The sequence below is a fragment of the Pleurodeles waltl genome, chromosome 1_1 (assembly GCF_031143425.1).
Source record: "Pleurodeles waltl isolate 20211129_DDA chromosome 1_1, aPleWal1.hap1.20221129, whole genome shotgun sequence".
NCBI lineage: Eukaryota > Metazoa > Chordata > Amphibia > Caudata > Salamandridae > Pleurodeles > Pleurodeles waltl.
This window is the reverse complement of record NC_090436.1, coordinates 999,006,062-999,030,771: the sequence shown is the minus strand read 5'-3', so window position 1 is coordinate 999,030,771 and position 24,710 is coordinate 999,006,062. Positions and strand designations below refer to the sequence as shown.

Below are 24,710 nucleotides of genomic sequence, written 5' to 3'. Positions count from 1 at the left end.
TGCATTCATGCTGCAGGCTTTAAGCAAGGGCAGGTTAGAGGGACTAGTCAGACCCCACGTGCTTTGGGCCTGATTTAGAGTTTGGAGGATGAAGTAATGTCTATCAGAGCAATTGAGTAAATTACTGTTACCCTGACAAACATCCCATCCCCCAAATTTAGAGAGGTCCATTGGCCTCATTGACATTGGCAGAAACCACTTTCAAGGTGGGTATTCCATTGCAACAAAGTACCCTCTTCGATAAACTCTAAATGAGCCCCCTTAGTCTTGAATTAATATATTACTATATTGTAGCTCCTGGTCTTTAGAAAAGCTCATTTTGAATATATAGAAGTGAGTCAGATAATTTTAGCCGAGGTGATAATGTTTGTATTGCTGTTGCTTGTTATTTATTTTTTCAACTGTGTCATTGACAAAATTATTTTTAAATAGTTTTTGAAATATATGATATTTTAATGGTAAATGTCTGGCTTTTGATTAACAGACATGAAGCAACTATTATTTCTGGGGCAAGGCTTGCCAAACAGATACATAAAGAAGTGAAGAAAGATGTGGAATCTTGGATATCTTTGGGGAATAATCAACCACATCTCAGTGTTATCCTAGTAGGTGAAAACCCTGCCAGCCATGCATATGTCCGAAATAAAATCAAAGCAGCAGTTGCTGTAGGTGAGTAGTATTCATTTAAATTCTGTAAAAAACATTTATATTTACATTGTCCTGCATGGTGTAATGCAGAAGGAGAGCTTTGTGGTGTTCAAGTTAGGAGTATGTCCCTCGGCGAAAAGGGGGCAAAATGATGTTAATAAGGGTGCAGGACTGGCAAGAATGAGGACTGAGAGTTCCCCTCCCACCTAAAAAATAGCTCTGGAAAACAATAATATCTTCTCAGTGTTAGACCTGTCAGCTCTTTGCGTGGTTTCCCCTGTCTTTTTGCATCTGACCTCCCGTGCTGAATTTAGTGTTTGCTGGCTTTAGGACTGTTGGCTCTTTATCACTGCTGACCAGTGATAAAGTGCAAGTGCTCTTTGTCTAAATTGTATTGGTGATTGGTTTATCCATGTTTGGCATATTTGTTTGATATATCAGTAACTCCCTAGTAGAGTGCACCATGTGCATCCAGGGCCTGTAAATCAAATGCTAATACTTTGCCTGCAACACTGGTAGTGCCACCCACACGAGTATGCCTGTAAACATGTTTCAGACCTGCCACTGCAGTGGTAAACTGCCATTTCGACTTGGCAAGTGCACACACTTGACAGGCCGAAACCTTCCCTTTTTTTTTTTACAGTAAGCCACCCTTAAAGTAGGGTGCAAGGCAGCACCATGGGCTGGGTGCAGTGTATTTAAAAAGTAGGACATGTACTGGTGTGTTTTACATATCCTGATAGTGAAATACTGCTAAATCTGTTTCACTATTGCAAAGCCTGTCTTTCCCATAGGGGATTGCCTTGAAATACCTTATAAGTGTAATTTCCCATTGGAAGCAGATAGAGATACGGCGTTTGGGGTCTCAGAACTCACAATTTTAAAAATACATATTTTGGTAAAGTTGCTTTTTTAATTGTAGGGTTGAAAATGCCACTTTTAGAAAGAGGGCATTTTCTTGCTTAACCATGCTGTGCTTCTGCCTGTCTGTGGAATACACGTCTAGGTCAGGATGACAGTTGGGCTGTTTGTCCATTCACTAGACAGTCACACAAAGGGAGCTGAGGTGTGTCCTGCATATCCTGATGGCCCGTCAACAGGCTGATGGGTCTTCCTGAGCTAGAGTGGTGGGAGGAGCTGACACTTGCACCTGAATAGGGCTGTGCCTATCCTTGGACAAAGCAGTCTCCAACCCCTTGGAGTGTGTCTTGGGCCAGGGCAGGGAAGGCAGGGTCTTGTGCACTGCAAAGACTTCTCTTTGAAGTTTGCCTACCTCAAAGACAGAAATGGGTATAAGTACTGGACCTCTGACACCATACAGTCAGGATCCTTCTGGACTGAGGACAGTCTGCCAGGAAGAAGAGCTTGATGCTGTAGGAGGGACAGCCCCTCTGCCTGTTGCATGGTTGTACTGTCCTGCTGCTTGCTGCTTCTGTCCTGAAAGTGAAAGGACTGGATTTTGCTTTCTACAACCAGCTTCCAAAGCTTCTCCAAGAGCTTGGACTGAGCCAGGGACTTGAACTAAGTCAGGGACATCAAAGACTTCTCCTACCAGCACCTGGACCCTCTTGGTGAGAGTCCTGCCTTGCCAGGTGGTGCCAAATCCAGGTCATGGGTCCTTGTGAGTGAGTTCTGGAGTAACAAGGAAGAAACAAGTGCATCAACCTTCAGAACGACTTTGGAACCAAGACTGCTCTCTGACCCACTCCTCTGCCTGCACTAGAGCTGTGGTCCCCGCTGAGTGCAATAACCTCGACCTACCTCGCAGGCCCGATGTAGCTGCAGCACCTCAGAAGTTCTGCCACAGTGTGAGTTCAGAGCACTGTATCACCGACGTCCGTGGCACCCGACGCTGCCACAGCACCTGTGACTCCATGGTTTGACCGTGACACAACAAAGTTGACGCCGCATATCTTGCCCTGCTAGATCCATCGGCCTTGCCTTGCTGTAAGGAACTGATTCCCCACCTTCCAATGGCATAAGGAGCCGACGCCTCACCAGCTCTAGCAACCCCTCCCCCCCCCGATTCCTTGCAATGTGTTTGTTTACTCATCATTGTCCAAGGTACTGTAAGCAGGGTCCCTGCGACTCTTTGACCGGCCCACACTCCCTTGCGAGTGGCATTGGACTGTTGGAGTTAATTTGAAGCTTTAAATGTATATGTTGGATTTTTGGCGTTTTGGTCTTGCTTTACTCAAATAAATATTAGCTATTTTTCTATATTGGTGTGGAGTACTTTTGTGGTGTTTTCACTGTGTGTGTGTGTGTGTGTATACAAATACTTTACAGATTGCCTCTGAGATAAGACTGACTGCTTGAGCCACTATACCAAGAGAGTGAGTAGGGGTTATTTTGGCTGTGTGACTCCCTTACCTTGACTAGAGTGAGGGTCCCTAATTTGGTAGGGTGCAAGCCACTGCCAACTAGAGACCCAATTTCTAACACTTGACATGAAGTGTTTTAAAAATGATAATCAGATGATAATTGTGTGTTTAAAATGCTGTGTGGGCTCATGTGTGAAAATAAAAGATAACTATGAACATAGATTCTTAAAAATAGATATGTTTTTTTCTCCAAATTCCGTCACTCTTTTTCCTCTCTTGCCTACAACATGCTGTAAACGTCTTATATAACTTTAATAGGTGGGCACTACTGAATAGCAGTTTTTCTTTTTCTTTTTTGGAACGAATGTCTTAAAACCCTCCCACTGTTTTAGGTTTCCTGTAATTATCAACATTTTACATACTCAGAGAAAATATGCAGTTATTAAAGAGCGCACATTAGCCAAGAGTCATGTCAATCTTGGTCATTACATGGAGCTGGTATGAACGAAGTGACTCTTTGCAGTTTGCACATTGAGATGGTGATCACCTTATCAAGCTAGGATTAGTGTGGAAGCAGAGAGAAAAGGTCCAAATTGCATTTGACAAGGCTGCATATGGCTGTTAAATTTTAAAAGCAAAGAAATTGATTAGGAATCATTTTATTTTGTGATACAATTTAGAATTGGTACCATGCAACAATAGTTCAATCTTAAGTGGATTTAATTTCTTCTCCTTGTTCCCTGGAATGTAGAGATGACACACATCTTAGAACAGATAAATATTAGAAATGGTGAAAGATTTTGGCTGACAGTACCCCATCTGTCAGGGTGGCTGAGGAAATTACATCTGCCATTCTGACAGACCACCATCCGCTATATTTAGAGAGCACCGTTGGCCGAGTCTCTGTAGTTTGACAAGAACATCATCCTGCAGTTCTTGTCAAAGTACAAAATGTTTGGTGCCCACCATTGTCATATTTGACAGCCATCCACCAAACTTTGAGAAGGTTTTTGTTTTTCAGAAAACAGACTCCCAAGGTGGCAGTTTTCTATTGAAATTAAAAAAAAAAGACTCCCACACCCAGGCCTTTTTTCCCTGGGTGTGAGTAGTCATTATTTGTTTTGTTCTTTCCCTCAATGCCAGGCTTTAACTGGTGGTGACAAACAGAAAAATGGACATCACATTGCCCACCTTACATAGGGTGGGTGGTAATACCCACACTCCATTGACAGAAAACTGATGGTCTTTACTACCCTAAATAGAACAGCAGACCATCAATTTTGTGGACAGGGTACTCCGTCACATTTGTGGAGGAGTACGTCTGCCAAACTCTAAATCAGCCCAATAGACTTGTAACTAACAGCTGAGGTGTTATGGACTTTATAATCAGGGCCACTTGAATTATGTTGCAGTGGTGGGCCAAATTGAGTTGCAGGCTTGACTAAATTGTCCGTCAAATAAAATACACATTATTGTAAAGGAAATGCAAATTATGCAACATATGTAATCAAAGCACTTGGCAGATTCTGATGAATTATTACCCAGCAGTTCAGCAAACATTAATTATCCCTGTGCTTGGTTCATATGTTTACATGCAGGAGATCCTCTTCTGAATGTTATTCACCAACAGTTCCTGATCTTGTTGTATATAGAAGCACAGTAACTCCTTTCCAAAGCAGTCCTTGCCACTTCTCAGATTCAATTTTTTTGTAAAACATGTACAGTGTTGCACTAAAAAGAAAATCGGTCTACACCTACAGGATACCTCTAATAAAGGTCGTGCTTCTTTCACATGCATGTCACATTTGTGTTGAAAACATTATTCTCAGTTTCAGATTTACCTTGTTGTTCACACTTTAGGGTCTTTGAAAGCAAATGTTTCTATTAAGAAAGTAATAGCTTAGAGAGCAGTATTGCACTTTTCATATTTAGTATGTTTTTGATTTTACTAGCGCCTTCTTGAAATAGAGACTGCTTGAAGAACAGTGCCTGTGAAATACAGGTTGCTTTGAGAACAGCCTCTGTAATACGAGTGTGCAAGAACTGCAAAAGAACACATTTCCAAATAAAAGGAGTAATTTAAGTATGAAAGGTGTTTATCGCCTGCTACATGTATAAGAGCCCGGACCCCAGTAAATCAAATGAGGGTGTTAAGTCCATCTGCACTGAATTTTCACCTCATGTAATAGCCTGAATACAGAAACTGAAAGATTAACTTCAGTGAACACCCCATGACTAGCATTTTTTATAGTCTTTGACCTGTCTGAGATAGAAACAATTTGCAGGTGCGTAGCTTGGTCAGTAACACTAGGGGTGTGAGCTTCAGATTTTCCAATCAGGCTGCCATATACAGTTTAAATACATTATAGGACAATCAGGGTGCATGGGAGGGGCAGTAAAAAGCGAGAGGAATGTGAGATGACAGGGGTACTAAGTGAAGGAAATCACAATATTTTGTAAAATTACCAATATTTTTGAAGACTTTAAAAACTGCGTTTTGTATTAATGTACGTAAAAATTCCTGGTGAAATCCGGCAGACATCTCACCATACCCGACTGAAAACATTTGTACCCAAATATTTATCATTAAATTCGTGTAGAATCGACACTGACCTTTATAGTCTTCTCAGTTTATACGCTGCTATACAATTATTTTCAAAATGTGATGTAGCTTGCTATATCATTGCATTTCGGCCCCTTTTGAATGTCATTGCATCTCATGTTCCACTTAAAAATCAGTTTGTTGAACAAAATCTAAACATTTGAACTTTCCATATAAGTAATTTTGCTTCCAGAAGCCTTGGGAAAACTTCTCCGTCAAACCACCTGAATGAAACATGCGTCACCAGTTCCATCACTAATAAAGAACTATTTGCTACTGTTACTGTCCTGAATTACGATAATTTCCTGTGATTATAATGGTGTAGCAGGATCCCTAAATCTAACCATTATTTTTTCTTTACTAGGCATAAATAATTATTCACAGCCCTTGATCAGTTGAAAGCCTATGGTTTTAAAGAAGTTGCTACGAAGATAAGAATATTTGTGCAAAACGTCTACCAAATTTCCTGTTAAATTCTGTAACCACATTTCATCTTTCTTATTTAGTGTTTTTGTGCGTTTTACGGCACTTCCCATTTTATAAATTAGCTGTAATCAATCCCTGGGCACAGTATGTCCGAAATTAGTGACATAATTAATATTTTGTTTTGTTCTTATCAAATCTATATTTCCTAACGCAATCTTTGGTTTCATTGCATTAGCGTCTCCCCAAAAATTAATATATCATTTCGAAAGACACATATATTTTGAATTCTATGACCACACCAGGGTGGAAAATAATGCTCAACTCTTTCTCTACTTATCAATATCAATTCATGATGATGGAGTGGAGATCGTTGTATCTCATCAGCTTAGTATAGTCATGAAATAGAACACTTTGTCGACTTGAAGCGTAAGAAAGGAGCTAGCATCAGCAATACATTCCAATTACAGTGAAAGCAATGTGGCTCCACAGAAATGACACAGAAGATGGTGTTCAGACTATAGTTTTTTTTAGCAATTTAGAGAAAGTTGCACTTCAATCAATGGTTAGCAATTTAGCCATTTTATTGAATGAGCATTTATGTACAAGCGATCATGCAGCCTAAATTTGTGTTTTATGAGGAAAAGATGCAAGACACAACAACGTAGAATATGAGGTATATTGATTCCGCATTCTAAATTAGGCATGAAAAGTGTCAAGGGGATTTTTAAGAGGAAGGTGTCAGCATCAGATAAACCAAGTTTGAAGATGGTGAAAGTATGAGCGCTCAAGCATGAAGCTCCACACTCAAGGCAAGGGAAATCAGCAGAATTGAGAAAAGGTCGTCTCTCTGTGAAGTCAGGGCAGGAGCTGCTAAACTATTCTATGGAACATACAATACATGAAAGAAAGATCTGAAAAGCTTGTCATATCAGTTCCAACCAAAAGGTCCAATCAGAAGCAGTCATTCTCTGGGAGCAGGCAGACTTCGTAGTTTCCCATCGCTGGACAACGGAACCAACATCTGCAATGCCTTGAACTTGGTAACAGTCTGGTCTGCCTTGTACAAGGGCATCTCTCCCATGCATGCACTCCATTTCAGCAGGCAAATTACAGTTAATTTCTAACTAGATTAAGTTTTGGTTAAAAAACAATAAACCTATTCTAGCTAACGAAATGCGTGATAAGATACCTGCAGAGGGGAAAAGAACATGAAACTTTCAGAACATTTATAAATGTGAAATTTGCATTATTTGGGCCTGGTTACAAGTTAGGCCACCTTTAAACCAACATGGATACCAAGAAAATACAGTAAGCATGAGCAAATGCATTAATTTCATATCAATAATAAATGTGTTGCTCACCTTTAAAGATAAATGCAACCTTCTTCCACATTTGATTAATAAACATTCACATGGATTAATATTATTAAACATACATTGAGTATGACTTGCATATAAATGGATAGATCACTAAATTACGGAGCTCCAATGCAATACCATAGTAACACTGAACTACAATACCCATAGTCACAAAGTAAAAAAGACTACAAATCTTATGGTGCAAGTAACAAATGAACATTAAAAACAGCCACAGACCTAGGACCCACAACCATTTCAACCTCTTTCTTTCATGCTGAGTATCTGGTAATAAGTGGATTTAATTACTCTTTATATGAATGCTCATATAGTGGTGAATCTTTTATCACTGATGCACAATCTGAGCTCAATTGCAGTGCAGCCTTATCAGCCTGACTGTGCTGCTTGCTTCCTTGAGGCTACTCAGCCTTACATTTTGCTTATTCTTTAGGAGTGGTCGCAGATTGCATGGAAATGCACACATCACTGGCTTATCCTAATCATCAACACAGCAAAACAGCTGTCAGATGCCTTGATCATTAAATATGACATTGCAGAGAATGGATTGAAAACCAGCAATATTATAGCAGCATTTAAATCATGATTGGCAGAGATCATCAATCAGATGCGTGGACATAAAGATTATTTCACGCAACAAAAGATCTCTAAATTACAGAATGATATCAAGAAATTTGACAAAGAGAAGGTTTACCCTTGTACTACTAAAGATTACAAACCAGTAAGAGGGGATTCATCATCAGACGAGGACTCTACCACGTCTCGTAGAACTTCCCACTCATCTAGTAGCACTGTGAGTGGTGATAGCTGGGGAAGCAGTCACAATCCTCAGGGACCGGTCCTACCTTTACTGTCTCTTTTGGGTTATCCTATGCAGATGCACCACGGTCCCATGCAGATGTGGCACCCCGGCTTTCAATTACCATTTCAACCCATGCTGTCATATTTTCCACAATCTGGTCCACAACCTTTTTTAGGCAGAGGCTCGGCCAGAGGCAGAAGAAGAGGCGGAAACAAGAGGAGACCCAAATGAGAACCATGAGTCAGACGACCAGGGGCAAATTGTTGTTAATCTACCTGACAGGACCTTTAACGAGGCTGAGATTGAGGTCTTGTCTAAAGGTCTGGGAATTGTATCAACTCCCTGTGAAGATCCTTTTCGCTTAACCAGTAAACAACATCTGTTCTTTCGCAAGATTCCATTACAAGCATTCTTTCAGGACAAGACTACACCCACACATGAGGGCTCAGACCTACTTCCAGATTCACACCAAATGGAAGGAGGAGGCCAAGACCCTTTGACGACTTATCCTCCAGATTAGAGACTGCTATCAACAGCCTGAAGGATGACGCTTCAATCATCATCAAACCAGCCAAAAAGGGTGGCGCTATTGTGCAGATTATGATCAAGAGTGTCTTCGTCAATTAGCGGACAAGACTTACTACAGTCCCTTACAGACTGATCCAGCTGAGGCTCTATAAAAACATATTCAATGTATGGTGACAGAGGCTGAGTCAGAGGATTGTATTTTAAAGAATGAGGCTGATTTTTTTTGTGAATAAATCCCCCAGGGTTCCTTACTTTTATGTGTTACCTACAGTACGCAAAAGACTGAATTCTGCCCCCCCCAGACCAATTGAATCTGGTATTGGCTTTCTCCTAGAGCCTCTACGTAAGTTCTGTGATCATTTCTTTCAGCCATTAGTTCAACAGATACCATTGTTCCTGAAAGACAACCGGGATGTCCTCAACTTGATTGAGGAGACAAAACATCTACAACAGGTTGACCTCCTAGTGGCCTTGAATGTGGAGACCCTGTATGCCAACATCCCAAAAGCTGCTACCCTTGACACAATGGAATCCCTACTCAGGAGAGGCTCTTGAACTTCCAGTACACCTGTTGACTTCATCATGGAGTGCACCAATTTGGCAATGAAAAATAACTATTTCCAATACAAGTCACAGCTATACAATCAGATTCAGGGTACATCAATGGACAGCACCTTCGCTCCTTGCCTAGCTTGTCTCTACATGGCCCACTTTGAAGATCAATGTATTTTCACTGATGATAACCCTCACAAAGACATTATTATCTTAGCGCGGAGATACATTGATGACATCTTGGTGTTTTGGAAAGGGAAAGATGAGACATGCCAGAAAATTAAAGAGTAGATCAATGCACAGAATCCTTAGTTGAGGTTTACTCTGTCATCCTCAAGCAGGGATCTTCCCTTCCTGGACCTTTTGATTATGTATAAAGATGGAGAGATCAGCACTAAGACATACAGAAAGAAGCCAGATTGCAATAGCTTCCTGTTACTTGAGAGCCATCATCCAAGGGCTTTGCGAGAGAATCTAAAGTACGACCAATTTCTTAGAATGAGAAGAAATTGCAGTTCTATCTATGATTATGATGAGCAAGCCAGAACATTGAGTCAGAACCTTCCTGAGTGGAATCATCCAGTAGCTATTGTTAAGAGAGATGACAAAAGAGCATGTAACAACCACAGGGATGCCCTACTGGAAACAGTTGAGAAACCAATTAGTAACATCACTACCTGTGTGACTACATTTACACCAATGTCCAATCAAATTAAACGCATTATCAATAAACATTGGAAAATTCTGGATGCAGACTCTTTGGCACTGTCACTTCCACGGTTTGCCTTCAGACGGACTAAAAATCTAAAAGATCTTTTAGGAGACCACATTATAGGCAGCCCTCCCCATAAACAACATTATGGGACCTTCCACCGGTGACAGGACATTACCCATGTGTTTTATGTGGAGTCTGCCACCTCACTCAGCACACAAAGGAGATTGCACTGAGTTCTGGTTTTATCTGAAGACAAAAGACACACACAAACTGTAACACTAACATCTGTATTTATGTCATAACCTGCCCCTGTGATCTTCAGTATATAGGGATGACCACGAGAATGGTAAAGATCAGGATGATGGAAGATCGCAGCAATGTCCACTGTGGATGAGATAAAAACCAAAATGAGCAGACACTTCTCTAGTTGCAAGCATCCACCTGATGACCTGAGAGGGACAATTTTGGAAGCCCACATTGGAACAGTGCTAACTTGTTTAGAAAAGAAAAACAATGGATTTTCCGTCTTGCCACAAATGTAGGGGCCTTAACATCGATATCCCATAGTGTGAAGTATGACCCACACACATATTGATAATCTGTGTTGTATGAATTACTTTTGGGTCACCCACAGACTAGACTACTTTTCCGAGAGTTAGATGGAGTCTTTGTTTATAATTGACATTTATAGCACACCTGAGTTACCCTTAGTGACATGTCCACACAAGATGTTGCCTGTTGAGGGCATCAGGGCTTTTGTTCTATATTTCCTGAACAATTGGCATCTATGGCATTTTTAGGAGCTGCTCTATGGCTGTGCCAATGCTCACAACACTGTCAATGGCATTTTTTGATTGACTACGGTACTTGGCATCCTCAGTTTCACAACTGACATCTTCCTGATTGACGTTTGCCTATAGGGATGCACCCCACCCAGCTTGAGTTCTGAATTATGTAAGGACAGCATGTGACTATGGCCACTTGCAACTCACACTAACCAATATTCTACTTGTGGGTTGACCACATTCCTGTATTATGATCTTACCTATTTAAAAATGGCCACCATTAGAAATAGGAATGTTGTTTTTATCTTGGTCTAATAATAGGTCTGTATCTTATCTCCTTTTTAGTTGTGAATCATATATGGGCGATACATATACCATGTGGCTATGGCCTTCTGAAATACATAGAAATTGACATTCTTTTTGTGGGTAGTAAATATCTCTGAATTACAATTTCACCCACTCTAAGGTGGCCGCCATTGGATCGATGAAAGTTTGGTTCCACCTTATTTTGTTAGAGACGGAAACCCGGTTGAATTAATTGCACCTGGCAGCGGTTACCTGATTAGACCGCTCTTTAAAAGCAGACCACCACCCCTACTCTGTCCTTTCCAGTCTGGCAGACGGCGGGGTAGGTCATCTGTGTGCGATGCTCCAATGTGTAAAACTTACAATATACAGGTAGGCTGCACCCTTTGCTTACTTAATATTACAGGTTCAGTTCTTTTACTGCAAGGAGATGAATGCCACCCCCTGCCTATGACCTATTGGGCCCTGTCATGACTTTCTGCAGGGTAAGAACCATTTTGCTCTGTCATACGTATGCACTGGGCACGGGGGCACTATCATACTGCAAGTGATGAATTGTTGATGTCACTGTGCAAGTGGACACGCTGAACCATTTTGTTGGTGGTGATGTTTAGATATAGATGTTACTGTGGTAAGTACAACCTACTTTTCAAATTGAGGGTACAACGGGCCCCTGATACACTGTGTTAAACTCCACAATGTGTGTGATCGAGCAATAGGTCAGGTAAGCCAATGTGCACCCTTGGCAATGTTTGTCTACTATTTGTATTTAGACATATGCGCTGTTGTGGTATGCGTGATGAGTGTGCTCTTTGCATAAGCCATGGACCTCTTGGGACACTACTCATTCAGAGACCTTGGATATTCCTGCCTATAAATATTACTCTCTTCCAGGAGTTACTAATGAGATATTGTTTCAGTACAGTAACGGACAGCATGTTAATATAAGGAGACGTGCTGTGTGGATTATCTTGTAATCTCATTTCCGTTTTGGGCTCCAGAAAAGGAGAAGGACCACCTTTGCAAAAGCAAAAGGGAAATTTATGTGTTCATCCACAAAGATGCATTTCTCCTCATTACTAATCGTCTACATCCTTTACAGTAGGTCTCAAAATCCTCTTTCTGAGAACATGGAGGACCAATTTTATGACTCATGGTGTCTGAAAAATCTCATACAAAAGAACAAAGATTTTGGTTGCTGTTATTTTACAAAAGAAAAATGAGGATCTACAGGAGAATAAATATTGCTAGTGGTTTAGTTTTTCTTCATGAAGAAAATGCCAGTCATCATGTTTAGTCCAGGTGACATAGACACACATAAGCGTTTGAATGGATGACATTATCTAAGGTTGCAGTTTATGAGACCAAGCAATATAAACCCATATACAGGGAAGGTGCCTGGCAACTTTATGTAAAATATTGGCTCCTTTGCTGCTGGTTTAGTTCATACACCGATCCTCCCTCACTGACCTGTGTTATTTTGCTCACTTATTTTGTTAATTGAGTTCCCTGATCTTCTGCTTAACTTCAACTGGGTTTTGTATTATATTTTGGCTTGTTTGCTTTGTTTATTCTTGTCTCCAATTATTGCCTTTTTCCAGGATTGCTGTCAAACTGATAAAAGCTCATGTTTGTAAAAGTTTCATATGACTTTTGCTTCAGTGCATTGTGACCCACCACTTTGAAGCTGGTAAGTCTAACACCTTGTACAGCCAGAGGTTATTGAAGTTACTGACAGTTAATGGTACTAAATATCTCTGTGCTCTATTTATATGTAGTGTGTGCTTAACCTGCTTAAGAAAGCTGGCATGTCAGAACACTGCTCCGGATGTTCTGAAGTCAAATAGAAACATATCTTATGAGACCACAATGTATTTGCTGTCTCTTCTCTCACTCATTTGATTCCTCTTATCTTTGAATATTTAGGTATGTTCTTAGTGAATACCCTCATGCCAGAACTATATTCTGGGTAGCACAGTGGATTGACATCAGACTCTTCCATACAAAGAATGCATATGCATCCTGACAGTGATAAACCTGAGGGACCTCAATGCTTAGATCCCCTATAAGCATTACGGTTTTGAATGCTAGGCTTTAGACTTTGATGGGAGATGGGCATGTGTTTAGCTTTTAAGAGGAATTTAGACCACACATTTTGTAATGTGCAATTAGTATTATTCTTTTAAATAAAAAAAATAAACTCTACCCTATCTTTTCCTTAACATTTTTTAAAAAGCCTGAGTTAAGTGATAGAACTGCAAATCTCCAATATTTGTTTACATCTATGGGCCTAATTACGACTTTGGCGGAGGGGATTACGCCATCCCAAATGTGATGGATATCCCGCCTGCCAAATTACGAGTCCATTATATCCTATGGAACTCGTAATATGGCAGCAGGATATCCAACACATTTGGGATGGAGTAATCCCCTCCGCCATAGTTGTGATCAGGCCCTATATATTTATATACTAACAACTTAATAAGTAAACTGACTAATATTTTACCGCTCTATCTGCCAAGTACATTTAAACATAAACATGCAAAGTGCAACATTTATATTTATTATATGTTAAAGGTTTAAAAAAGTTACATATAGATGTAATTTAAGTTAATTTGGTCATTTAAAAGCTACATTTAGTTTCCAATGTAGGAAGGTGATAAACTATTGTTTTATAAATAATAAAAGAATATGTATTTATTATTTATATTTATTATTTATAGCATTAAAATAAATGCATCATATTAAATTGCATGTACATTTTTTAACATTATTTCCTATGGAGTTTTACTTTAAGTCCCTACCTCATTATTTTCCATGGGAAGTTGTTGCAGTGCCTGTGACTGGGTACGAGCGGTGCAGGATTTACTTTGGGTGTGATCAATCGTAACTTTTTGACAGTTTTGGTTTCTTTTTGGCTGTAGTAACTTCAGAAGTGTAGATTGTGAATAGCAGTGGTCTTTAGTGTTTGTTCTTCCTAACCCCTCCCCAGCCTACCTTTTACCACTCCTTACTCTTTTCTGCTATTTAATTGTAATTATTGCCCATTTTGTTGCAACTACCTGCTCCCTCCACATTCACTATTAAATGTTGGTGTATTCATGCCAGGATCTCTGCAGTCCGGCCACGATCTATGCGCAGAAAAGAAAGGAGAGGTGAAGGCATAGATTTCAGCACATAAATTAGTAAATAGCATTTTGTAGTATGTAAGTAGGGATATTGCAGTACTACTAAACATACTACAAAATGCATATGTGAATAGGCTGCATGGTAATTTTGTATAGGACAAAATTCTGAAAATTGCTTAGGTGTTTTATAAAAGCCACAGGGGCTCTAACTGGGCCCCAGCGTTATTAGAATATCCTCTAAAAAGAGACAATGTATTATTGTCAGCTCTAAATTATATACCAGTAACATCTTGGGATTGGCATAAGTAATATGCAAGTGGGTTGAGCCAAATGCTTTCTTAGCATCAGTCAGTAGATTTGTAGAAGGCTTCCAGTCACTAGTGAGATATCCAGACACTGACAGGGTCCAGTTGATTAGCTGAATAGCCTGTTCTGTAGTGAAATTATGATCTCTGGAAGAGATAGGGAGGTCCGGAGATGAAAGTGTAGCTCTGTTCATGTCTTCGCTGCTAGGTAGGAGAAGGAGAAACCTCTGCATCTGCTATGCCGCATGCAGGTGGTGAGGGTTAGAGAAGGGGAGGCGTAACAGAGGTGTCTGATGGGCTGATTGAAGTTCAGGCCCTGATTCAAGTAGGTGGGTCCACAGTTGTGTATGGCCTTGTAGGTATGGGTCAGGAGCGTGAACTTGCATCTTTTTTGTACAGGGAGCGAGTGGAAGTCCCTGCGGTCGGGTGATGTGGATTAGTCTAGGGAGATCCATGATGAGCTTGGCTGCCGTATTCTGAGTCTGTAGTTATCAGAGGAGGTGAGCTCCGATCCCTGCATTGAGAGCATTGCCATAGGTCTCCATGGTACTGTCAAGTTACAAGTCAAACAGACTTGAGTATGGAATGAACATGCAGACTTATTGTTTCCGGTTGAAATTTGATAGTTTTGCCGAATCCTGCCAGTTTAGAACTCCAATTTACTACCTATTCTGAGCAGGTTATAAATTGAAGACTGTGGGCTGTGCCGTGTTGTGGATGGGGGTGTGAGGAGGATGTCAGACAGGAGGACATGCTGTGGTTTGGCTGGGGTAGTGTTCCATTTATCACCCCCGCTATTGAAGGTGATGAGTGGGGGCCACTGTGTGCTTGTGGCCAGGTTGCCTTCCTGATCTGCATGCAAATTCATATGACTTTAAATCAGACCTTGAGGTTACGCAAACAGTAAATCTGCCTGCCAAAACATCATACTTCTTGTGATGGGGCCCAGCAAAATCTCATCTGGAGATACCGATCCACACAATATGTGATGGGGTACTTGGGATTAGTATAACTTAATGAACAGTTTTCTTTCTAATTATTTTTGGGTTTGCCCACAGAGAGCTGACAGTTTTAAATGTCCGTTGGCAAACAGATCTGTTGTCCATTAGATATTTGTAGCATGCTTTGTGCCTACCCAATTCTCATAATTCAGTATCTATTTCAGTTCCCTGTTACTGATTCAATGGTTTTCCTTCCTATTCTTTTATTTGTCCCATCCAAAGAATATTTTTAGTCTCCCCATGTTTTGATTTGATGAGTTGTATCCTTTCAATGCTAATGTGAGAACCTTGCAATGTAGTGCACAGGGGAATAATTTATTTTTCTTTGTGTGTTTCTCTCTGCTCTCTCTTCCCCCATCTTTTGTGCTCCACTATGGTCTCTTTATAAATTATACCTACCCAATTTTCTTGTTCTCTCACTTCTGCTGTATCAGCGGAGGGTCATCTTTAGATGGATTTAAAACCATTACAATATGGTCGACCATGCATGTACAATGGGCATTTTGGAATGTTTTTTCTTGTGTTTGAGAAAAAAATCAGTAAAGAAAGTAGTCTTATGTGCATACACTGCTTGTTCACCATCTTTTAATGATTTTTCCAAAACATGAGAAAATCCTTTGCAAGATAATTGCTGCATATGTGCACACGTGTGGTTGCCATCCTGAAATTATGTTGTTTAAAAAAAAAAAAAACATTTCAAGATGGCAGCTACATCTATATGCTCACATCCAGGGACCGTCTGGGGAAAAAACAAGTCCTGACAAAGCCAATCAGTGCCAAGGATGAAGCCTGTTGTATTTGCCAATATGTGTTTAAAGAGGCCTAGAAACACGGGTAAATATTTAAGAGAATAGGGCTGTAGTTTAATTTGTTTTGTATTAACAGTTTCAGTTAGAGAATAGTTTTGAAAGTTTTCATATGTTGTTAGCTTTAGCTTTATGCTGCTATGCAGTGAATTATGTGTGCTTATAAAGTGTTATGCTTGCAGCCTGTTGCAAATTGTTGCATGAGTGTTGGTTAGCGATACAGTGCAAATGGTTACACTGTGAGAAATAGTTGATAAATATGAGTGGTTTGTGTAATTGCTAAACGCTACTTCATATTTAATAAGGAAATATTTGATGAATTGTTGTTGAATTTAACATATCCAAAACTTTCCCCGTTTCAATTAAACCACCACCTTAGTGGAAGGTATAGGCACTTCAGAGGTATTGCAGTTTATATTTGTTAGGTTAGGTGTGGTAGGTAAGGTTTTTAAACAAAACAGCCATGAATCATCAATTAAAATGTTGTGCTAGTAAAGTAAATACATCAAAACCACACACCTTGAATTGCAGACTACAAGTCGTGTCATATCAGTAGTTTAATGAAATGGACTATGTGAAAAACTTCACCAAAACCAAATGAAACAATGTAACTATCTACAGAATCCCATAGTCTTGATAGACAGCAATACAAGCAATGACAAACCATGAAAAACATTTGAAAGGCAATGATTTGACTGTGCTGACCAGTCTACCGTTTCTGTGTACTTCTTATTGTATTTTTGTAAGGTATTGATGACATAAAGGCATATAAAGGCCACTACCTATAGCCAGTTCTCATAATGAAATGTAGAGATTTCTAGGCAGTTCTTACATTTAGTTCAGAAAAATATGCTTTTGACATTATTAGTTGAAGCTTTCTGTCTAAAACAGTATAGGTCATGTATGTTTATGTAGATTCAACTGCTAGAATTGTGACTAAAGGGACAATGTCAAGGTCTTTCCCTTATATATGTGCACAAAACAGGGGTGCCCTATTTCACGACTTACACTAATATGTATAACTGTAAAGTAGGTTAAAAAGAACCCAGAGTTCTTTCAGGCCCATAACATACACACCAGAGACTGATTGCTAGTCACTCATTTTAGTTATTTCATAATGATGCCTCAGAAGTTAGTTCAGCAAATGATTTGGAGTATGTTTCCCTAGATCAAGACTCCATCAGACCCCACAAGAACTCAAGAAAATGAATATCTAGGAATCGGTTTTGTTTTATAATTGTATAGCTGATATTGACAATTATATGAAAGTTGTATTGATTGCAAAAAGGTAGAGATTACAGAAACAATTCCCTTAAACATGGTAACATTTGTTCATCCCCAATTGGCATATTTGATTCACTTGTAAGTCCCTAGTAAAGTGCACCACATGTGCCCAGGGCCTGTAAATTGAATACTACCAGTGGGCCTGCAGCACTGGTTGTGCCACCCATATAAGTAGCCCCTTAACCGTGTCCCAGGCCTGCCACTACAAGACCTGTGTGTGCAGTTTCACTGGCACTTTGACTTGGCATTTAAAAGTACTTGCACAAGCCTTAAACACCTCTTTTTCTGCATAAGGCACCCCTAAGGTAGGCCCGAGGTAACCCGTAGGGCAGGGTGCTATGTAGGTAAAAGGCAGGGCATGCACAGATGTGTTTTATATGATCTAGTAGTGGAAAACTTCTAAATTCATGTTCCACTACTTCGAGGCCTGCTTCTTTAATAGGATAACATTAGGGCTACCCTCCTATACTGTTTGATTGGTAGATTCTAATCAGAAAGGGGTAACAAGGTCATATTTAGTATGGCCAGAATCGCAATAGAAAATCCTGCTTATTGGTAGGTTGGATTTTATATTACTATTTTAGAAATGCCACTTTTAGATAGTGAGCATTTCTCTGTACTTAAAATCTGTCTGTGCCTTACAGCCTGTCTCCAATCCACGTGTGGGCTGGGCTGGTTGACAGCCCCCTTGTGCATTTCACCCAGACAACCACAAACACAGGATACTCAGTCACTCCTGCACTTATCTGCATACTGAATGGGTCTTCCTGGGCTAGAAGGGTGGAGCGCCTGACACTTACATTTCAAAGGCTAGTGGCCTGCCCTCACACAATGGACTGCCAAACCACCTGCTTGGACCCTGGCAGACAGTGCTCTTTAAAATCTCTCTTTGAAGTCTCCCCCACTTCAAAGGCATTTTTGGGTATTTAAACTAGGTCCCTGACCCCACCAAATAAGACACTTCTGGACCTGAACCTGCAACCTGTCAAGAAGAATTGCCTGGCTGCCCAAAGGGCTCATCTGGATTGCTTTGCTGAAAAGGACTGCTGCCCTGCTGCCTTGCTGCTCTCTGACTGCTGAGAACTGCTCTCCAAGGGCTTGGATTGAACTAGCCTCCCATTTTCTGAAGTCTCAGTGCCGAAAAGACTTCGGGGGTGATTCCTATACTGGCGGTCGGTGATAAAGCGGCGGCCAACCCGCCAACAGGCAGGCGGTCAAAAAAATGGAATTCTGACCCTGGCGGGAACCGCCAACACAGCCCGCCACTTTAACCCTCTGACCGCCACGGCGGGACAGACAAACAGCGCAGCGGTCACCGCCAACAGGCAGGCGGCAGACAATGTACTGCCCACCCTATCACAACTCACCAATCCGCTACCTTTTCCGGGGCGGGAGCCCCGCCGATAAAAACACGGCGGAAACAGACTACGAACGGGAAAACGCTCACCTCTACACACTCCACGAGGAAGGAGGACAGCATGGAACCCGAATTAAACATCCTACCAGCTATTGTCTACCTGCTCATCTACCAGGAGTACGAATGCCGGCGCAGACGACAACGGTGAGTACTGCACCTACGACACAGGGGAGGGGGGAGGAGGAAAGCTTACGGGCACACACATTCGCATACACCCACCCCCCCACCCCAAATACCCACAGCCCAATGCAGTGCCACAAGTCAGAGTGACACCCCCCAAACCTCCCGGAATAATGCAAAGACATAATTAAAATGATCTTTAAAATTTATGCATATAATAGCTCTATTGAAGTTATGGGAAATATGCAATATGAAAGACACAAATAAAGAAATAAAGAATGAACATAGTGAAAAATATATACATAGGCAAACAGCCCATCAGATGGATTACCGACTCCACTGGTAATGGAGGAGGCATGGTGCCCAGAGTGCTTCGTGAAGCCCTGCTCGACACAGAACCGGCACTGTCAATGGGCCAGCGGTGCTTGAAACGGCGGTGCCCAGCGGAGCGGTGCTTGAGACGGCGTTGCATAGCGGAGCGGTGCTTGACAGGAAGGGCCCAGCGGAGCGGTGCTTGACAGGAAGGGCCCAGTGGAGCGGGGCTTGACAGGAAGGGCCCAGCGGAGTGGTGCTTGACAGGAAGGGCCCAGCGGAGCGGTGCTTGAGACGGCGGGCCCAGCGGAGCGGTGCTTGACAGGAAGGGCCCAGCGGAACGGTGCTTGACAGGAAGGGCCCAGCGGACCGGTGCTTGAGACGGCGTTGCCCAGCGGAGCGGTGCTTGACAGGAAGGGCCCAGCGGAGCGGTGCTTGACAGGAAGCGCCCAGCGGAGCGGTGCTTGAGACAGCGGGGCCCTGTTCAGCGGTTCTTCTCACGGCGGGCCCTGTTCAGCGGTGCTTCTCACAGCGGGGCCCTGTTCAGCGGTGCTTGTCACGGCGGGGCCCTGTTCAGCGGTTCTTCTCACGGCGGGGCCCTGTTCAGCGGTGCTTGTCACGGCGGGGCCCTGTTCAGCGGTTCTTGTCACGGCGGCCCCTGTTCAGCGGTGCCTGTCCTGTGTTTCTAGGGAGCCAGACCTGGCCAATACTTCCCGCTCAGTCGCCATCCTACCTTGCGGTCGCGGGGCCCTCCTGTGATGGAGTCCTGGGCCTGTGGGTGTCGTCCGTCACACCCGGAATGGGGCTGGTGGGGCCCTCCTGGTCAGCTCGCCTGCTGCCTGACTTCTCCGCCCTGCTGCCCTTGCCCTCCTTCGCTGAAGCTCTGTGGCCCTTGCCTCCCTTTGATGATGTGACAGGTGACGGGGCAAGGCTACTGTCCTTGGTGGCAGCCGTCTCAGGCTTGTCACGCCAGCCCTTCGTTTTTTTGGTCCTCTTCCCAGGGGGTGGGCTGGCTGTCCCCTTGCTGCTGGCCGATGTTCCTGCCCTAGGAGCTGGTGGACTCCAATAGCCCTGCACTATGGTCCTAGTAGATGCAGGGCTGGTGGTGGCTGAGGTGCTCTTTGGACTCTTACCAGATGGAGGGGGTGGGTCAGTGGTTGTAAAGAGGTCAAGGTTGGAAAGGAAAAGCAATTTTGAAAGACAGGGACGGGTAGGTGTAGTACTGTGGTTGTAGGAGAGTCAAGTGTGCTGTCTTTGGGTGCAGGTGCTTGTGACGGAGGCTATCGTGAGGTGGATGGATGTTGGGTGGGTGGCTGCCTGCGTTTGTGTGGTTTGGAAGAGGGGGTGGCAGACACACTGGGAGAGGACACAGGGGACGTGTAAATGGCAGTGGGGGTGGTGACTGCACGTGTGCGGACTGTACTGGAGGGTGTGCTGGTGATGGAAGTACTGGCTGATGGTGGTGTGCATGCAGGTGTGAGTGGAGACGTCACAGGGAGGGAGGAGGGAGACGAGGAGGTGGGGGACACAGAGGTGGTAGTGACTGTTGGCATGTCTGCATCTGGATGTTGCTTGGGTGAATGCTTGTGGGATCTGTGGTGCTTATGTCTGGATGAGCTGCCCTTGGGTGTTGAGGTGTGTGCAGGCTGGTCTGATGGTGTGGATGGGATAGGCAGAGGAACAGGAGACTGGGACTGGGTGGAGGGAGTTAGAAGAGGGAGGCTGGAGACAGGGACAATGGCTGCCGTCCGTGCTGAGGCCAGAGCGTTGAACGATCGCTGATGGGCAGCCTGACCCGAATGAATGCCCTCCAGGTATGCATTGCTCCGATGCACCTCCCTTTCTACACCCTGGATGGCATTCAAAAGGGTAGACTGCCCAACAATGATGGTCCTCAGGAGGTCAATGACCTCCTCACTGAGGGCAGCAGGGGTAACTGGGGCAGGGCCTGAGGTGCCTGGGGCGAAGGAGATGGCCGGCTTCCTGGTCGAGCGGGCACGGAGCGAAGGCTGAGGGGCTGCTGGGAGGGCGGGGGCTGGTGCGCTGGGTGGCAGCTGTACCTGTTGTGGCGGTGGGCACGGATGTTGCCGCCACCGCAAGGGAGCTCCCTTCCGAGGACGTGTCGGTGTCGCTGACGTCTCCACGGGTCCCCGTTGTGGAGCTCCCCTCACCCTCCGTCTCACTGGTGTACTCGGAGTCTGTTGCATGGCCCTCCAGGGCCATGCGAGATGCAGCTCCCTCGTGCGCCGATGCCACTTCTCCTCCGCCTGATGATGCTAATGCACACATGAACAGGAAGACAAAGAAAATGGGGGGGGGGAGAAATGAAGACAGGTTGAGTGCATGCATTAGCAACACCGTGGTCGGAGAGGACAGACACAGAAGCCCCCAGCACTAGGCCGAGCAATCGGGGTACACTACTCAGTTATTGTGACTAGGCCTACAGGTCTATGGACGACAAATGCACACATGGGTGAGGCCGGACCATGGATAGCTGTACTTGGCACCCTACAAAGGTGGGGGGCAGGGACACAGGGCCATGCCTAACGGAGGGGCCTAGCCTACAGAATGCGCCCTGGCCTAGAGATACCCACAGCCCTCCTCCCCCAGCCAGACACCTCCACTGCGCGCAAAGATAGCTGAATGTGCTGATACTCACCCCCTTGTGTCTGCTGTGATGTCCTCACGCGCCCATCCAAATCGGGGTAGGCCACCGCCAGGATCCGGGACATCAGGGGGGTCAATTGGCAGCTGGCACCCCTCCTACGTTGGGAGGCCATCCCCAGCAGAGACTCAGCGGTCTTGCTGGTCCTGCGGCGGATGTCCTCCCACCTCTTTCGGCAGTGGGTGCCCGTCTGTTGTGGACCCCCAGGGCCCGGACGTCCTTGGCGATGGCACGCCAAATTTCGATCTTCTGATGGGCGCTGACCTATGTGACATGTACAGGGTGGGAAAGGAAATATCATCACTTTTCTGCCTGGTCAATGTGAGTGGCCCCCCTCCCCAACCTTGCCATGTGGCACATGCTCTCATCTGTCGTGCGTTGCACTCCTCATTCGCTCACCTCCCCACCATCTTATATCCACCCCACTCAACACAGGCATAGCCCATTCAACGTGCACCCTGTGTACTAACCTGTTGGTCTGGAGGACCGTAGAGTACCGCATACTGGGGGAGGACCCCATCAACAAGTTTCTCCAATTCTTCTGAAGTGAAGGCAGGAGCCCTTTCCCCAGTCGCAGCAGCCATTGTATCTCCCAGACCGAGGTCCCAGCAGCACTTGCAGTATAGGTCCTCTCCTGTGGATGACCAGGTCTCGAGTGATTAATCAGATAGAAAATGGCGGTCACGCCCGCGGTGGTGCGTACCGCCGCGGTGCGTACCGCGACCGCCGGCGCACATCGTCATTGGCTACTGAAACCCATAGGGTGCAATGTTAACCAATGCGGCTTAGCAACACGGTCTTCGACCGCCTACCGCCACGGTGTGCCACGCCAGCACATTGACCTCACATCCCACTGTCACACTTCACAGGTCAGGCAGCCGCCATTTCAAGGGCCCACATGGCATAATTTATACTGCGTCACACAGGCCTAGGCCTTGCATTGCCACTCATACAAGCCTTTCAATGCATAGCGATTCGTTTACTGTGCAAGCTGTGTGAACGAACCTGTGGGTTGCTTGACTCTGTGCTCCATGTTGTCCTTCCTAGGCACCGTCCGCTGGGACTTGCGAGGAGAAGGATGAATCCTCCCGTGTACCGACCGCTGGTGGACCTGTCGACAATGGAAGAACGACATATCATACTTAGATACAGGCTTGACAGAGCCACTATACATGAACTGTGTGCCCAGCTGGAGCCAGACCTGATGTCCCCCATCCGCCAACCCACAGGGATTCCCCCTCTGGTGCAGGTTCTGTCAGTACTCCATTTTTTGGCAAGTGGGTCTTTTCAGACAACAGTGGCCATGTCATCTGGGATGTCTCAGCCTATGTTTTCTAAGGTTTTGTCCAGAGTGTTGTCTGCCCTGATGAAATACATGCGGAGCTACATTGTTTTCCCTGAGGTGGGCGATTTGGCTACAGTGAAGGGTGATTTCTATGCCCTTGGACATACCCCCAACATCATTGGTGGCATTGATGGGACCCATGTGGCTTTGGTTCCCCCCAAAGAAAGTGAGCAGGTGTACAGAAACAGAAAAAGTTATCATTCGATGAATGTCCAGGTGGTCTGTTTGGCTGACCAGTACATCTCCCATGTAAATGCCAAGTTCCCTGGGTCAGTGCATGACGCGTATGTCATGCGAAATAGCAGCATCCCTTATGTGATGGAACAGCTACAGAGACACCGTGTGTGGCTATTAGGTGGCTCTGGTTACCCCAACCTGTCGTGGCTACTGACCCCAGTGAGGAATACCCGGACCAGGGCAGAGGAACGGTACAATGAGGCCCATGGGCGAACTAGGAGGATCATAGAAAGGACCTTCGGGCTCCTGAAGGCCAGGTTTAGGTGCCTGCATATGACAGGTGGATCTCTAATGTACTCACCAAAGAAGGTGTGCCATATCATCGTGGCCTGCTGTATGCTTCACAGTCTTGCTTTGCGACGCCAGGTGCCTTTTCTGCAGGAGGATGGTCCAGATGGTGGTGTTGTAGCAGCTGTGGAGCCTGTGGAGAGTGAAGAGGAGGAAGACGACGGGGACAACACGGACAACAGGGATACAGTCATACAACAATATTTTCAGTAGCACACAGGTAAGAATCACCCACGCCATTTTACATTTACTTAAGGCCTCATGCGTCTCTACTGTCTGTGTTTCCCCCCAGTTCCTGTTAACTGATTTGTGACTTTCCCTTCCCTTTTCAGAGCTGTATGACCCACTGCGTGACTTCTGCTTTGTTTGCCCATGGACTAAAGCTTATTGACATTGGTATGTTGTCATCACAATGTAACTGAACATTATTGCACCGTTATGTGTAATACATTTGTTAAGAATACAAGCAGACTCCTGTTATTTTAAGTGTAATAAGTGATTTATTTCAAGTGCTACATATAGGTACATGATTGTAAAACGGTGATGGGTGGGGGTGGAGTAATGTCCATGGCAGAGTCCAGTTCTCAGTCTCACAGGTGCATTGTCCATATGCCTGTGGAAGGATGGAGCAGGGGCAGTTAAAGGTTGGACAGGGTGACAATGTGGGACAGTGGGATGACATCAGGGGGTATCTTATGCTGGCGGGGGTCTTGGCATCCTACTCTGTCTTCTTGTGAGATC

The 24,710-nt window shown here is 44.1% G+C and overlaps 1 protein-coding gene across 1 annotated transcript in view; it reads left to right on the top strand.

Moving 5' to 3' along the window:
* The window catches only part of MTHFD2L (methylenetetrahydrofolate dehydrogenase (NADP+ dependent) 2 like), a 255,601-nt gene that overhangs the window by 15,313 nt on the left and 215,578 nt on the right, over positions 1 to 24,710 (top strand). Inside the window, exon 2 of the mRNA XM_069230293.1 lies at positions 485 to 669. Within this exon, the coding sequence (XP_069086394.1) occupies positions 485 to 669 (185 nt within the window). The remainder of the gene's footprint in view (positions 1 to 484; positions 670 to 24,710) is intronic.